Source organism: Mixophyes fleayi, chromosome 7, assembly GCF_038048845.1.
Source record: "Mixophyes fleayi isolate aMixFle1 chromosome 7, aMixFle1.hap1, whole genome shotgun sequence".
Classification (NCBI taxonomy): Eukaryota; Metazoa; Chordata; class Amphibia; order Anura; family Limnodynastidae; genus Mixophyes; species Mixophyes fleayi.
The window spans coordinates 37,555,336-37,569,102 of NC_134408.1; the positions used below are offsets into that span (position 1 = coordinate 37,555,336).

The 13,767-nt window shown below is 39.8% G+C and overlaps 1 protein-coding gene across 2 annotated transcripts; it reads left to right on the forward strand.

Moving 5' to 3' along the window:
* The first annotated feature begins 494 nt into the window (after positions 1-494).
* On the forward strand, positions 495-13,350 carry RAC1 (Rac family small GTPase 1). 2 transcript variants are annotated; one of them, XM_075179682.1, is made up of 7 exons: positions 495-802; positions 6,914-6,985; positions 7,529-7,646; positions 9,165-9,200; positions 9,483-9,545; positions 9,896-10,055; positions 11,457-13,350. In XM_075179682.1, the coding sequence occupies exons 1-7, from the start codon at positions 768-770 to the stop codon at positions 11,585-11,587; spliced, it is 615 nt and encodes a 204-aa protein (XP_075035783.1). In that variant the 5' UTR covers positions 495-767; the 3' UTR covers positions 11,588-13,350. The 2 variants fall into 2 exon arrangements, with proteins under 2 accessions (XP_075035783.1, XP_075035784.1); XM_075179683.1 differs by lacking the exon at positions 9,165-9,200 and having other exon boundaries at positions 497-802.
* Positions 13,351-13,767: the final 417 nt, after the last annotated feature.

The window sequence follows — 13,767 nt, forward strand, 5'->3', positions numbered from 1 at the left end:
AGCACACAGCTGGAATGTAACCAGGGTGGGTGTATCACCCTGTAGTGATCAGAGGGGGTATAGCTGGTAGCACACAGCTGGAATGTAACCAGGGTGTGTGTATCACCCTGTAGTGATCAGAGGGGGGTATAGCTGGTAGCACACAGCTGGAATGTAACCAGGGTGTGTGTATCACCCTGTAGTAATCAGAGGGGGTATAGCTGGTAGCACACAGCTGGAATGTAACCAGGGTGTGTGTATCACCCTGTAGTGATCAGAGGGGGGTATAGCTGGTAGCACACAGCTGGAATGTAACCAGGGTGTGTGTATCACCCTGTAGTAATCAGAGGGGGTATAGCTTGTAGCACACAGCTGGAATGTAACCAGGGTGTGTGTATCACCCCGTACTGATCAGAGGGTGTGTGCAGCGCCCCCTAGGGTCCCTCGGCCGCAGCACACACAGTGGACGCCCCTTGCCCGCGGTTTCCCCTATGACGTCACCCCATGCGCGCCCCCGAGCGGCAGGACGCACCCAGCGCGGTGAGGCGAGGCCGGTAGTGACGCGGACGCGGCGCTTCCTGTATCTCATTGGGGTGTTTAAAGATTCGGTCTGTGGGAGGTGTCAGCTCATACTGCCGGTGCCCGCACTCACACGTCTACGGAGCAGCAGCAGTAGCCGCCGGAGTAACCAGGGCACGGTGTATATTAGCGCTCTGCCCCGTCTGGCCTCCTCCACCCTATAACTTCATATATTCCCCCGGTACCGGGAGCCGTGCCGCAGAGCAGCCATGCAGGCCATCAAGTGTGTGGTGGTGGGAGACGGGTGAGTACATCAGCTCTTCCTGCAGCTAATTGCGCCTGCGGGTGATGTGTGGGCTGTAGGGGGAGCATGGCCGCGCTGTGAGGTTACATGTCACTGCCCCCCCCCCCCATCCCATATAAAGCCCCCATCAGGCGGGGGCGCACACTGCACATACCCCGGGGTGGGGGGTGCTGAGGTACGTGGCCTGGTTACAGACACACGCCCTTCTCCTCCGGGCCAGCGGCCTAGCACTCAGTGTAGAGGCCGGGGGCGGTAAACAGCTGGGAGAGGGCTGAGCTCATCCATTATTCTATATATGCAGGCTCCTGTGTGCCCTCAGTTATGGGAGAGAGGGTTATACACTTCCATACAATTATATAGCTTAATAACCATCATAGATGAGATTGCTGTTGAATCACAGCTAGAAATACACAGTACAGGCAGTTGTCACTATAGAACTGATCAATACTCATTTATTTTGAGAGCCTGTTGGAGCAATGAAATGTGTTGGTACAATCAGTGCAGGCGATTGTGTAGATGACAAGCTAGCAATCCATATGGATTGGGATCATGCATGTCTATAGATCAATATGCTCAGTTCCTGTAGGAAAAATACTGTACATGGGCCACAGTTTGAGTTTCCCTGGTTCAGTATGTAAAGGTATGTGTCAGTATTGGTATGCACTCCTCTCTAGCTACCAGTAGTGGGTTAGATGTAAACACATGTTGATGTTTCTGATGGTTGGATTATGATGGGCAGATATGTGTTTCCTGTCTGTAGATAAAAGTAGCTCCCTGTCTCTGGAGAAACGCTGACCTCCTTATCACCAATTAGTCGCTGTCTTGTAGTGATCACAATAATCCTGATTGCATTACATATTATTATAATTTAAACAGAATGGACACTTTTTGTAATATAGGTAATTTTTAGTTTTTGTATTTGCAAAACAAGTATTTTCATTTAACTATTCGGACTTTGCAGTAAAGTAAGTCTCTTATTCAAGGATTTATGTAGTATTCATTTATTACCAGTTTAGAGTATATCCACCTAAAATGTATATTTTAATGAGTATTGGTGCAACTATGCAATACTCGCCTGCACTGAGGTGTAAGGGCATGTGTGGTGACCATGGGGGATCAAAAATACCTATGATCACCTCGTTTTTGGTGTGGTAATTCATGCATTAGCCATGTGATGAACACAGTGTCATCATCCATGTAACGTCAGTGTGAACAAGTTCATTCAAGTCATTATCATGAGTAAACAAAGGCAGTGCAAGGTGCGTTGTCTACAAATATCAATAGGTATATTTTGATATGGATTTATAGTTGGGAATGGACAAGCTCCAGTAGCCAAGGCACTTAAAAAGTTACATCTGGTTCTTCACTTTTTTTTGGGGAGTAATTTCTACTGCTGTCAATGGATGTACTCTTCCCTATCTTATTAAAGAGCCAACTGGCTCCCTAATTCTATATTATTGTCAGTCCCTATTTATAATGAACAATGATCTGTCTTTAGCTTTATAGGAATGGGTTTTAAAATCAGGCATTCAATCCACCTTTGCATCAATTTTGGCATTACCTGTAGTTTTTTTGGGGGGGGTATTAATATTTAGTATGCTATGCTGCAGGGAGGCTTTGATAACGCTGAATGTCTTGTTGAAAGCGAGGACAGATGGACATGGTTTTGTCTTTGCTTTAAATGGGTTTTATTTTTCAGTACCCATGTTTACATGGCTTCATGTGTGTAGCTTTCACTAAGTGCATATATTCACCATTCAGCTTTATAATTTTATTTTTTGTTCAAAATGTATTCCATAGTTCACCTGTTTCATCCCCTTTCACACCAGACCGTTCCCCAGCACAAACCTACCCTCACATACAATGCTTTTATATTGCATATTTAGTTGTCTTAGACCACATTGGCCTTAGAGCACTACATGTGTGTGCCCAAAACATGCAGCAGTCTGTCTGTATCTGAGTTGATTGGCATTACCTGAAAACCCTGCCAGTATCTGCTGTCTCTGGCCGACCACCGCTTACTGGACTTCATCTGATCCTGTCTGTCAGACTTACCAGCGAGCAACCTGATTCATCCAAATAGCTCGCCCAAATGTATGGCCATATTAGGCACAGGTCCTGTAACTTAGCACTTTGGCCATTGTATGGGCAGCTAAATAACACCCTGACAAATTTTAATAAAACCTGGCTTTTGAAGCGCTAGTGTGTGTGGAATGTGGACTTTGTCTTTAATTCTATATTTACCAGTTATGCTCCCGTTCTTGGTTATATTGTTAACAAAGTTCTGTTTAAGAATTAAAATATTCAAAAACAGTTTACTACAAGCTCTAATTTATCTGTGAGACTTTCTCCTGATTTTATTCTGTACAGCACTGCAGAATATGTTGGTGCTGTGTAAGTAAAATGTAATATGAATACCCCTTTTGTATAGTATTATAAACAATAACATTTGGGCTTTCCTGGGTTCATGGAATCTTTTCTGCTGTCAGTATATGCATCACCGTACCACCCGATGAAAGAAAGATTGTGGTAGTCCCAAGTTACCTAGTTATCATTTTCAAAGAAATATATGGATCTCATTTTGGGGGGGGGGGGGGGGGTTCTTTAAATAGAAATCATCAGGTTTTGGAGGTAACTAATATTTTTACATCCCTGTTTTAAAATGTAACAAGTTCAAGAAGTGTGATCAAAGCTAGTTTTCAAATGCCAAGATATTATAGATTCTGTAATGGCAGCACCAGTGTCATATTGATACTAAAAGCTATCCACTGCTTCTATTCCTTGTAACTAGCATAAAGTGGACAAACTGATATATTACTCTTCTGTTTTCAATAATACTACACATTGATGGTGGACAAAATACTGTCGAATTCAGAAGGCTGTGAGCTAGACTGGGAATTGGCAGTATCTTGTAGAAGCCAGAGAATATGTATATCCCTTAAGCTTAATGTAAATGTGTCCCAAACGTTGGGTCTTAGCAGTTTGTTAGGTGCATTGTGCTTCGTGGCTCCTTGGATTTGTCTAGCCCTAAACTACTAGTAATATTAGTTTTGCTTTTTGTGCTTTCCGCATACATGTCAGCAGACTGGTATATTTCTTTCTGTCTCTACTGGAGCTGTTGGTTTTATCTATCTCACATGTTTGACATGAAAGCATCCACATCTGGGTTTGAAAAGTCAACTTCCTGACTTTTTATCAATAAATGTTATTCCAAGGCTTGGTTACCCACTGCCATTAAGTAAAACACCAGTGGACACTGATCGTGTTTAACATGTGGTTGTAACCATCACTTGTCATTGTGGGGATTACTGGAGGACACTTCATTACCGCCACTGCAAGCGCAAGTAAATAGAGCAAGCACCACTCAAAAACACCACCACCCCGACAGCAAATTGGTGTGGCAGCGTTGAAACCAATGGGGTGCATTCCTATACCTGTTTACATGCTTTTACCAGCATTAAAAAAAAAAAAAAAAAAAAAAAGATTCTAGTTTATTGCTTTGACAAATCTGGCCTATTATGTATACCACATACAGTATTTAAATGAGCACTGAGGTTCAAGAGCTATCATTTGTTTTACCAATGATGCCTTTCCTGGGAAGCCTAGAAACTGTTCTCAGATGCCATGGTAACCTCCCTGTCATCTGTTAGAGGGGGAAGTGATCAGAATTCAGGCTCTCGCTGTATTGCAGTGTATAATTATTACCACCTACCATTCTTCAGGAAGTCTCTTGCAAAAATGGGTCTTTTCCCAGTCATTTGTTCTACCTGATATGCCTTAGGGGATTCATTAAATTGGCTGTTGTGGCTGTCCTTCATGTTGAAGGTCATGTGATCATTAAGAGCCAATAGTTGGCCTGTACTGAAATCTATGTCACAAGGTTTCTCGAGTGCGCAGGAGCATGTTCTGGCCAATACATTGAATATTCGTATTTTCATGAGTACACAGGAGTATTTCATATGTGCTAGAAATTGGCACGTAAAAAGGTTACAAAGTACAAAAAAATTAATTGTTGGGTGCTTGGTACAATTCACATAAATACACAATGTCCAGTTAGTAATAAGTTCTACAGGATTCCATGTGATTCCTTCTTAGAAAACGAGTCCCGTTTGATGACCATAGCCTCCCTATAGGATACTTGAAACACCTAAAGGTGGCATAGCTCTAATTATTTTAATCCGTTAGAATAAACATATACACCTACTAGAAATATAATATACTGGGAATATCAGGATTATATCTGAATCCTTGGAAGTTCTGTTTTTTCCCTCTGGTTACCCACTTTGTTCATCAATATATGGTAGGGGCACGTGCATGCAAACGGAGAAAACTGCAATATAGAAACCCACCTTTTAATGAAGAGCAGACATATTACACACATAAAATCATAAACTGCTTATAAATGAATAATACTCCTATAGGAGTCCTAGTACCAACTCTGCTTTTTCTTTAAAAGACCTTTATCGTGGCCAGAGAAAAGCAGTCGGGCTCCTTGTGAAGAGAAATGTAGCAAGAGTTTCCATACAGGAGACCCCTAGTCTGTGTTTAATCCAAAATGACTTGTCGGGTCATGTCTTCAGTATACCTGTATTTTACCTAAATCCCACCGTTTGCTGACTTGTAGGGGTGGGCTGGACAGCTGATTGAAAGCTGCAGTGCCTGTGATGGAGGCTTCTGATTTATTCTCCTGCTCTCGCCCATCTCTTAGGCCAGTGTTGGCTAACCTGTGACACTCCAGGTGTTGTGAAACTACAAGTCCCAGCATACCCTTCCAGCAATAAGCTGCTATATATTGGCAAAGCATGCTGGGATTTGTAGTTTCACAACACCTTGAGTGTCACAGGTTGGGCAACACTGTCCTGGGAACTGTCACACTTCCCTGTTTTTCAGGCAGCTGTGAGACAAACAAGGAGGCCCCAGTAAATAGGATGCACAGAACAGCCCCTAGGGCTTCAGGTGGGGGAAGGACCAGGTCATTCATATGTGGTAGTGTGTGTGTAGGTAGTATGTCTTTTTTTTTTTTTCCTTTCTAGAGGGGTCAGTCGGCTGCTGATATTACTGATAATCTTGAATCTATATACTTGGACACCCTATGCAGAACGAAATACAATAGTGTATGTACATCTTGCATGGAGATTGTCAGCAAATATGTTATGTCAGAGTGAAATCATATGTGTCTGTCTCCTTGTGCTAGTTTCTACAGGGTAATCATGTTACTGGGAACTATTGTTCTGGGGATTATACAGTCTTGGTTATAATTGAGCTCATTATTACCTCAGTAACAGCATACAGCCTGTTTGAAAATTCCCCAGTATGCAGGAGCAACATTGATTCAGAAGTAGACTTTAAACTGGCCACACACATTATAATCCTATCGTTCCTCTGATCCCATCATTTTATTTATTTTATTATTTTATTGAATTGTTAAAGAAAGGTTACATGTACAACATTAGTTCCCTGGTATAGCTAAATGTACTGTAAAAATATGAAGCCTGTTATCTTAAACTAACAAATCTTGATCCTGTAACAGTTTTGTGTCTATGTAATGAGTTGTGGAATGCCAGAGCAGTGTGCATATGTGGTGGAAGGGTGCTCCAGGAATTAAGGCGATGTGCCCCTTGGCACTGCTCTCTGCACTTAGCAACTGAAAGGGAACAGTGAGCGGCGCTATGCAGTAAATAACAAATGCTGTACCGTGATGGTAGCTTGATTGTATGCACAGAATAAATGTCTATCCTGTTTACAGGGTTCTGTACAACAGGGAGGATGTTTACATAAAATATAACCTGATGGAAACTTGTTTAGGGCTTTGAGACTTTCATTCAGTGATACGTAAACATATTGTATTGCCAATCTACAAGTATGTATGTGTGTATGTAACATAGACTACTAAACGCCTACAATACCATTTGTGAATGTGCGGTGCTAAGAAACGTCAGCATTGCATACTAGCCGTTTTAGCCCACATAAAAAAATTACACCATTTGCAGGTTTTGAGTCACCTGCAATAGGGTGATCAGTTATATCAGATATACATTATAATTTGGGGGGAAAAACTAAAAATGTATGAGGTTGTTTTTATTGCTGACACTAATTTATCTTATTTTACAGAGCTGTTGGTAAAACTTGTTTACTGATCAGTTACACCACCAATGCATTCCCTGGAGAATACATCCCAACTGTGTAAGTAAAACATTGTCCTTTAGATCTTAAGATAATTGCTATCAGTTTTAGGCCAAGTAAGCAACAGCAAAAAATCAGTAGCTGCGTAGGTACTAATGAGTCCAGAAGATGTTCTAGTTTATCAGCAGGTTTCCCTATTCCGGTGTGGTGCGGTGTAGATAAACTTTGCACCTAGACATGATAGTTTAAAACGGATATGTGTCATAAATGTGAGTTTAGATGCTCTACCAGTCTGTCCATCTGTAAATCTTTGTGCTGGTGGCAACATCTCATCTGCACGTGTGCTGAAGAAATCCTGTATGACAGAATTTAAAATACAAATATAAACTCGATTTAAAATCTATTTTGATCATTTATATAAGTCGTCTTACATACAGGGAATTGTCAGAGGATCACCGTTGCAAAGTTTGCCTTCTAAATTTGGTCTTGATAGGAGAAAAATAGAGATTTCAGTTACCTTTTTATATGTATGTATGTATGTATGTATGTATGTATGTATATAAATATGTTTTTATTTATGTTTTTTTTAAATTCCAAATTTAGATTCGACAACTACTCTGCCAATGTTATGGTAGATGGAAAGCCAGTAAATTTAGGCTTGTGGGATACAGCTGGACAAGAAGATTATGATAGATTGCGCCCGTTATCTTATCCACAGACGGTAATTATCACCCTTTGAAGTCAGTTACTTGTGGTGTTGTGCAGCACATATAATTGTTATGGCCGGTAGCTCTCATTTATCCATGTGTGAAACCTTCTGCCATTGTTGCTCTCAGACAAACATATTGCTGGTATGACATTGCAGTCAAAATCGTGCCTATTTGTATTTCCTCTTGAAAAAGGATTCTCTTGTTGAAGAAAAAAATGGTCATTTATTGTATGAAAAGATGATGCTAAATTGCATTATCTTTCTTAAATGTGGCATTAGTAAAAGTGAAGTAATTTTCTATCAACTACTGTTTCCTAACACTGATTGGAGGTAGTTTTGCTAGGTGTTACATGAAGATATTAACAGAGTTTGTGTCAAAATGCACTGAACAAACTAAATTGAAAAGATATTCTAAGTGTGGGTAAATGTCACACTCTAGTTGTTGATATTCCATCTTAATTTCAATATAGTGACTTTATTTTAAAAACATGAATTCACGTGAACAGCTTTATCTTATATTCATCACATTATACTAAAGACTACATTGACTTGGATCCTTAGGACTTATTTACTTGTGTACGTTTGCTTGTGGTGCGCTCACTGCTGGCAAATCACACTTAGGCTGCAGGAAGGTAGAGCAGTCTCGGGGAACGTAGTTACCCATTGCACAGTCTTCTACGCCATTTACATCTAGTCGCGCTATAGGAACCTCAAGTTATAGAAGCGGTTCTATGTCAGGTGCCCTAGTCTTCCATCCCACATATTAATATCTCCACCCAGGAGAGTTATGTTATTTCCTACCAGTTTCCTGAGCTGCTGCTCCTTGTGAGGGGTGGTGGGGTGCTTCAATTCATTACTGCTAAAGACCTTCCTAAGCTCCCTTCTCTTGTGAAGTCACCTATGATGTACAATAGAGGGCACTTGGTATTCTACCCACTGCATGAAAAGGTCATCACCAATTCAATGCTTGGGTTCAATGTAAGGGTCATTGTATAGCCTTCAGCATGATAGGGTGATCATTTTATATATAGTATACTAGCCTCCCCTTTCTCAGCTATATTGGGAGGTTTTGAGGCTAATGTCAACTGTAATATAAGCAGATACGATTTGTGACTACTATACCGCTGGTGTCATTGTCTGGGCAGTAAGGGTTTGATTTTGTTTAAAGACTGAAGCTTTCTATAAGTGGTACCAAATACTATCCTGGTTTATTTGAACTCACAAATGTAATCAATATACACCCTGTATGTCTGCAAACGATTATATCTTAAAAACCATCCTCCCTTTGCTTAGCTTTGGCTTCCCTTGTCTACAATGAGACCTTTTGTATTATGTTTTTAAAATATAAAGCAGAATTTATCGCTTCCATCTCTGTGAATTGACTTTGATGTCCTGAGTTTTGTGTGCAAACGGCCTTATTGTAGAATAATTGCATGAAAAGTTGTACAATAGTTTCTCCCATCCAGAAAAGGGAGCTGCGTTACTGTGAAGCGCTAAAATCTGCTTATGAATCTGAATATTTTTTATTAGGCTTTAAGCCCGAGCCCCCCTGCTTCCCATGTTTCGGTGAGTTAGTTAATTACCTGCTGCCAGTGGATCTGTTGTCAGTGCGAGCTACCTTCTGTCGGTGGGGGCTGTAACTTACAGAGCTTATCGCCTTGCTTGCAAAGCACAACGCTTTTTATGTCCTTTGATCTGAAATCTAAAGCACGCTGACTGGGGAAGTAAAAGGGAGTTGTAATTTCATGTCATGTTTTCAGTGTGTGCGCCACTTTCTGATTCTAATTTGTATGTCTGAAATGTACATCTAAACCGAAACTTAACCTTTATTGCATCTGTCTGTTCTAGGATGTATTCCTAATATGCTTTTCACTCGTGAGCCCAGCCTCGTTTGAAAATGTCCGTGCTAAGGTAAACACTCCTTTCCACTGGGGGTCTGTTATATTTACGGGAATGTGGGGATGTTTATATACAGTGGGCTTGGGGAGTCTTTGTTCTCTGGGGTGAGAAGTTCAGAGCCTGCCAAAATGAATCAACATAGATGGTGCACTGACCTAAATAGAAAGAGACTGGAGCCGTGGACTCCAGTGTTTGGACTAGCAACCTGTGTCGTCGTTTATGCGTTAAGCTGCTTCCTTATTTTTAAGGCTGCAGGGAGACTATTGGTGAGTTTTAACTTGACATAGGATTGAGTTTAAGGTTTCAATAAAATATTTTGTACACCTGCTGTATAGTTATGTTGCATTTATTGTGTCTATTAGTGGTACCCAGAAGTCAGACATCATTGCCCCAGCACACCCATTATTCTTGTGGGCACAAAACTTGATCTGAGAGATGATAAAGACACCATTGAGAAGCTGAAGGAGAAGAAACTTACACCCATTACCTATCCTCAGGGACTTGCCATGGCAAAGGAGATTGGTATGTGAACACTCACCGTCTGCTTGTTTACACATTCTCTGGTAGTGCGTCTACACTATGATACTGTCTATTTTGTACATTTTAACCCCTTAAATAGTCATGGAAGTGGACGTTAGAAAGACAAAAACAAAAGACAGAAATAACTTGCCACCAGACGTTGGCTCCTTGGCTTTGTGTATGTGGTAGACTACTGTCAAACTTTTAGTGAAGTGGGTGAAACTTTTAAAATAAACTATAATACATGTGCTTTAGACAGACAATGGTCTTCTGTTATAGCAGTTTAATATTTACAGATCTCCACTCCTGCTAAAGTAAACTAAGCAGGAGGAAGTTAAATAAGATTAAATGTCATGCAAATATCCACAAAATGACTAAACTGTTCTGAAGGTAATTTATGTCATAGGACACACGCTTTTGCAGAAATGTAGCTGTGACATCTTAAAGCATTATCAGTGTCTCTTGCTTTCTGTTAATATCGAGGAATCGTTCAAAGGATGTTTGAAGAGGGTTTAACACCTTTTCATCCTTTCCTGTGCATAAAACATATTTTCTTTTTTGTTTGTTTGGGAGCAGTGGGGGATTTTTTATTTTTTTTTTGTACCTTTTATCGCATACAGGCTTTTTGTGATCTTGGTTTCAGATCTCAAGCATGTTCATGCAGAGTGTAACCTGAATCTGCTGGTGCTTGGTTATATGGTGGCAGAGGAGCAGGAGTGGTTGTGCTGTGAATGTAGATGCTGAGAAGGGTCCATCCACTCTAGTAGGCTCACTAAGTCACGTGCTTGTAGTTTTTATGGTAATCACAAGACACTTGGCAAAGAAAATTGAATAGCAACTTGCAGGAAAGAAAATTGAGAATAAAACTGTACAGATAAGACACACTTATTTTTGTTTTCTGTTGGGTTGCAGCTTTAACTAGGTGTTTGAGCTTTTTGGAAAGCAGATTGTGTATACTACTGAACAAACAGCAGATAACCTCCCCTTATGAAACTGTTCTAATGGTTGTGTTTACCGACACCTGCAACAATAGGGATCAGTTGTACCTTGTGTGAGAGGAACACCTACCAATAGGTTCAAAAGCATAGCTTCCCTCTAATGTAAAGAAAACCTAAGTTTTGGATGGAGTTAGATGAGGGGGAAAAATAACAAAATTCTTTTCTCTCCCCAGTTTCTGTTTGTCATTACTGAAAATTGTTTTTAAAAGACAACCTACAAAAATTTTCTGCTTAATTTTATTGTTTGAATACATGCTTTACAGTCTTGAATGTTATTTCGGTATGGGCTTTGAGAACTGCATGCGTCTGACTCTCCTTTGACTTGGTATCATTTATAGTTTGTTAGAAAATAGAGTGGGAAACCCCTGGTGGATGAGGAAGTGACTGACTGGCTTTCTTCCAACAGGTGCAGTGAAATACTTAGAATGCTCGGCACTTACACAGCGAGGCCTGAAGACAGTCTTTGATGAGGCAATACGAGCAGTGCTTTGCCCACCCCCAGTGAAGAAGGGGAAGAGAAAATGCCTGATTTTCTAATCCTTGCACTCCTAATCCTACTCCAGTCTGAGACTCAAAATGCCAAATCCCAGCCCTATTTTTAATAAATCATTCTCTACCTATAAAATCTTGAATCTATGAAATATTCAGTTCACTTCATCCCATAAGTGACACGTATCTTTTCCAGACTCTACTAAAACACCTTCCTAAATGATAGATCCATCTATTTAGACTTATTTTTCTGAAAACGGTTTTCCTTTGCTTCAACTTACTAAATGTTGCCAAAACACTCACTCAACCCGGTTACATATTGTGTGCTACAAACATGAGCCATCTTCTCTATAATGACTTTTTACTCAGATTTGATTTCTGGATTAAAACAACTGTACTTATACAAGCTGATACTGTTCATATATTGACAGTGGGTAAGAGACTTACTGCATATATTAAATACTTTATTAATCTAATTCACTGTATTGCATTGTAAATCAGAATGGTTATTTAGGAATGTTAGATCTATTATGTATCTTTTTACTGCTTGGGTTAAAAATAAAGTTTTTGTTAAAGGGTACTAATCTGCTCTTTTGGATGATGCCTAAAAAGGTGGAAATGAAAAATAGGTTTCAGGGTTTTACTGGTAAACATAAGCAACAGTATTTAAAGGTGACACTACCGCTTTGAAACTAGCTAATACAATGTGTTATGAATGCAGTAGAACAGGTTACTGTAGGTGAGTATTTGATTTCAGCTAATCCCTCTTCCCCCTTGTTACACAGTGCATTGGATTCCCCTTTATTAATTGGGGTGGCCAATCCACTTGTGTAGTATACATCAGAGCTGACCTAGGGTATTACATGCTAACTTCACATGACCATGTACTACTTGACACCCAGCTGCTTTGTGCTTATCTAACAAGGGAGGTCCTTTCAGTTAAGAACGCTCATTCCCACAGATTCTAAATGTACAAGCTTTTTATGTTGGCTTACTTATATAATATCTTGTATTCTAATATCTTTCGGATTATTGTAACTTGCATTTTTATTTTATTTTTTTGTAGTTCATGAAGTTATGCCCAATACTGTGTTTTGTTTCTAAATATTCCATGTTTGCTTAACGGTATTTTTTTCAATGGCCTTTCCTATAACACTAGGTGTACAAATCATGTGAAACTGCTATACAGGTGTAGATTGCTTTTTGTTAGCTACTTTTTGTAGGGCTCGTTCACAAATAACCGCTTTTATTGCACTTTTTACAAGTAGAACGCAAAGTCACATTAAAAACGTTTTAAAACATTTATTTAAAATCTTAGAATGCCATATGTCCTATTTCTCATGCGTTAATAGCACACTACTCCTACAATAGATTGTATTCGTAAAAGTGTAACGCATTGGCAACGTGTCTATAGTGCGCACTGGCTTTCAAGCGTTCTCAATTTTCCCAGTGCATACGTGTGAGCGAGCCCTTAAAGCATACATACAGACACAGTAACTACTAATTATTTTATATATATATATATCATTTTTATTTGGGGACTTTTTCTTTTACATCTATCAACTCTTTTCTCTAGGGTCTGTGAGATCTTAATTATAGAGCAAGTATTAATGATATGATGCACACCCCTGACTAAACACTATTTGAAGGGACAAATGACTCAACCTTTCTACAACGTGAACAAATTCAAAGCGCATTTCAGAATGTTGCAAAAAAAAATATTGTGAACAGTGTTTTTACATTGGTCTTTTGCTAATGCAATTTAGTGTTTTACATGCATGTTTGAATTAATAAATCCTTAAACTACAAAATCTTGTGCACAGTTTTTTACTTTGTTGCATGAAAGATGTATTGTTTTTTGTTCTGTTTTTTTGACGTTTTGGGCTATGTTGGTGGCATTTTAGTAATTGCATGCACTGGTATATGGCCGCGGTTGTTTGTTTTATTCTTTTATATGATTTGGATAATGCATTGCTAGGCTTTATATCCACTATTATTCTGTATCCCATATAGGTCTATTTGCATTTATTAATGTAAATTTTCATACTGTCTTGAGTGGAGTTGACATGTGGATATCCCTTTCCCTCCCACCCTCTTTGACCTCTGCCTCTCAGATAGCTAAGTGAGCGGGGATCCTACCCTGGAACCTCCTGCCGTGCACAGCTTATCACACAGGAGAACTCCATCTGTCCAGACCAATTTAATAGTTCAAAATAGAACCGATCTAT

Coding starts and splice junctions, on each gene's coding strand:
- RAC1 (XM_075179682.1), top strand. CDS start 768: ATGCAGGCCATCAAGTGTGTGGTGGTGGGAGACGG. Junction 803..6,913: donor TGTGTGGTGGTGGGAGACGG/GTGAGTACATCA, acceptor CTTATTTTACAG/AGCTGTTGGTAAAACTTGTT. Junction 9,546..9,895: donor TTGAAAATGTCCGTGCTAAG/GTAAACACTCCT, acceptor TGTGTCTATTAG/TGGTACCCAGAAGTCAGACA.